Raw genomic sequence first — 2730 nt, forward strand, 5'->3', positions numbered from 1 at the left:
GCGGGGCGGTGTGATCCGCTCGCCGCAGGAGCGGCGGGACGACGCCTGCGGAATCCGCAGCGGACGGCGACGCCGCGGTGTGGACCACGAGGTCACGCCCGAGCGAGGGCGCCGGCGGCGTGGAGAAGACGGAGCCGATGCTCCTTGTCCCGATCGGAGCCGAAACGGAGACGGCATCGAGCGGGAGGTTGAGCAGAGCCGCAAGAGAGGCCGGGAGGAAGCCCACAGCAGTGGAACCGGTGGTGGCGGCGCTCGACATGGCGGCGGCGCGATCGGTGGCGCGGCGGCGGCGGTGAAGGCGGCGGCGGCTGCGGCGGCGGTGCGGGTATTAGGGTTTAGAAGCGGAAGCGATCGTAACCTAGCGTGATACCATGTAAGACAATAAGTTTTGGGAACCAGCACAACCCTCTTGGGGTGGCTTATCTCATTATATATAATGGTTGTGTTACAATACGTACATAGGTACAGAAGTTATACATAGTCTAACAGAGAGGAAGACGAAGTGGGCGGCGCCGAGGCTGCGCGCGGCCTGGAGGGTGTGGAGCGTGGCGCGGTAGTCCACGCGCCACGAGTCCTGCACCCCGCCGCCGCCGCTGGCGAGGCAGCAGACCACGGCGTGTATGGGACAATATCCCGAGAGGTCTGCGAGGAGGGCGCCTGGGTCGGTGACATCGGAGAAGACGACGCGGGCGGGGGCGAGGTCGGAGACAACCTCCTCACGGGAGTTTTTGCCGCGGATGCCGCTGCGGGGCCGGGTGACGGCGACGACGGGGTGGCCGCGGCGGAGCAGCTCGCGGACGACAAAGCGGCCGATGTAGCCCATGGCGCCCGTGACGACGATGGTGGTCTCGGAGGGGGGCAGGGAACGGAAAGGCTGGGCCGCGGCCGGGGAGGCCCTCGGTGGTGACGTCGCGGAGGAGGCGAGGATACAGCCCCCGCGGCGGCAAGCCTTGGCGGCTGTGAGGGGACAGGAGAGGGAGCACGGTGTGGGGCGGGGAGCTGCGATGGAGGCGGTGGCCGTGCTGGTGGGGAGGCGAGAGGAGAGGAGAAGGGCGGCCATCGTGCTCGACCGAAATGCGGTATCGACTATCAAGTGTGGGGAAGCCGGCCAGCGTTTGTGGTGGTGGCGGGGAGGCAATCCGGGCGTGTGAATAATTTCGTCGCTTCGGGTTATTTTTGTTTTTTTACCAGCGAACGTGCGCAGTGAGATTAGTTTGCTTAATCCCAAATACTCCCTCTCTAAACTAATACTATAAAAGTGTTTAGATCACTATTTTGGTGATCTAACTGCTGTTATATTTTTTTATGGAGGGAGTAGTCATTAGTGCAGCTGCACCAATCGGCTCTTCCGAGCGCACGCATCATAGCCATCGGATCGCGCAGATCACGACCGATCATGACGGACCGTGCGTGTCGTCCCGACACAGGTGGCAACAAGGGGGAGATCGAGGCGCGCGGTGCAGTGGTGCGACCCGTACTCTTAATTTTTAGGGGAAACCACACGTAGTGCCCCACACGATTTGTTTGAACTCCCGTTCCTCGCTCCCCCATTTTCAAACCGTACGGGCGCTGCTCCCTCTCCCATTTTTCTCTCGCAATGACGCGGGGCGGGGGCTAGGTTGTGGATTCAGCCAGGATTCGCCGGTGCGGGGGTCCGTCCATGGGCGCGGCGAGTCGTCGGCTATAGGCGAAGGTAAATCCTGGCACCTCTTCACGCGGTTGCACTCCAGATTTGGTTTGGCACAGCAAGGTTAGGGTTTGGGTGACGGGGCAGGGCGAGGGTGTGTCACCGTCGCGCGAAGGTCGGCGAGCACGGAGATTGTCCATGGCGTCCGCGGGCACAGCGTTGCCATGGCGGGGTGTGTCGAGCGGATATATAGTTTGGATTTGGGGTACGACAGGGGTATAAGTTGAATTGAAGGGGTGGAGGGGGAGGGTAAGGAGGGAGGTTTTGTGATGATGCGTTCTAAACGAATCCCTCGCGACCAGGGTGGTTTCAATTGTTTGGAGTTGCTTGAATCGCATGAGGCAGTGGTATAGCAATACGATGGCAGTTGCTTTTTTCATCAAATTTGCAAGAGGGGAGGGGCAATGGAACTTATTCGCCTCCGCAGTTGCAACGAAATAGGGCAGTAGTTGCCTTTTTTTTCAACATCCAGTAGCACTGTTTTTGGAAGATGATTTTTCGTGGTTGATTGAATCTAGGAGCACTGTTTTATGCTTTTTGATGGCAAGCTCTGTGCTTAAGATGAATGTGTGGTTGGTTGTGACGAAGAGGAATATGTCTTCCCATAGTACTAGTTTGTGATGAAGAGGATTTTTGTGTTTGGTCATTTTTAGTTGGCTACAAAACAGTGAGTAGTTGCTAGATTCACAACCAAGTTGCTTCTACCAGTAACTAATCATTCATGGCGGGCATTGTTGCACCCATCTATTTTGGCTCTTGTTAGTCGTACAAAGCAACATGTATACTTTGTATAATGCATTTTCTATTTTGCAATTTAAGTGATTTGCTTCCATCCACATTCATGATCTAGATTTCTGAAATAAAGATACACATCAAATAGAAATAAGAAATAAAAAATAGGTCATTCAGAAGTTTTCATAGTTGCTTAGCATGAATCAGCAAGACAATTTGGAATAAAGGGTGGATTAAAGTTGTCCATCTCGTGCCATGAAGGTACCTACAAGATGAAATGTTTGAGTTAGTTCATAAGGACTTCTTTAATG

The 2730-nt window shown here is 55.4% G+C and overlaps 1 protein-coding gene and 1 long non-coding RNA gene across 2 annotated transcripts in view; one reads left to right on the top strand and one right to left on the bottom strand.

Moving 5' to 3' along the window:
• Window positions 1-1112, bottom strand: part of LOC119285672 (divinyl chlorophyllide a 8-vinyl-reductase, chloroplastic-like) — a 7191-nt gene extending 6079 nt beyond the window's left edge. Inside the window, exon 1 of the mRNA XM_037565010.1 lies at window positions 494-1112. Coding sequence (XP_037420907.1) covers window positions 494-1060 — 567 coding nt within the window. The 5' untranslated portion in view covers window positions 1061-1112. The remainder of the gene's footprint in view (window positions 1-493) is intronic.
• Window positions 1113-1504: 392 nt separating this feature from the next.
• LOC119285673 overlaps window positions 1505-2730 on the top strand; it is a 5137-nt gene continuing 3911 nt past the window's right edge. The window contains exon 1 of the long non-coding RNA XR_005139644.1: window positions 1505-1693. This is a non-coding gene — a long non-coding RNA (uncharacterized LOC119285673). The remainder of the gene's footprint in view (window positions 1694-2730) is intronic.

Source organism: Triticum dicoccoides, chromosome 4A, assembly GCF_002162155.2.
Source record: "Triticum dicoccoides isolate Atlit2015 ecotype Zavitan chromosome 4A, WEW_v2.0, whole genome shotgun sequence".
NCBI lineage: Eukaryota > Viridiplantae > Streptophyta > Magnoliopsida > Poales > Poaceae > Triticum > Triticum dicoccoides.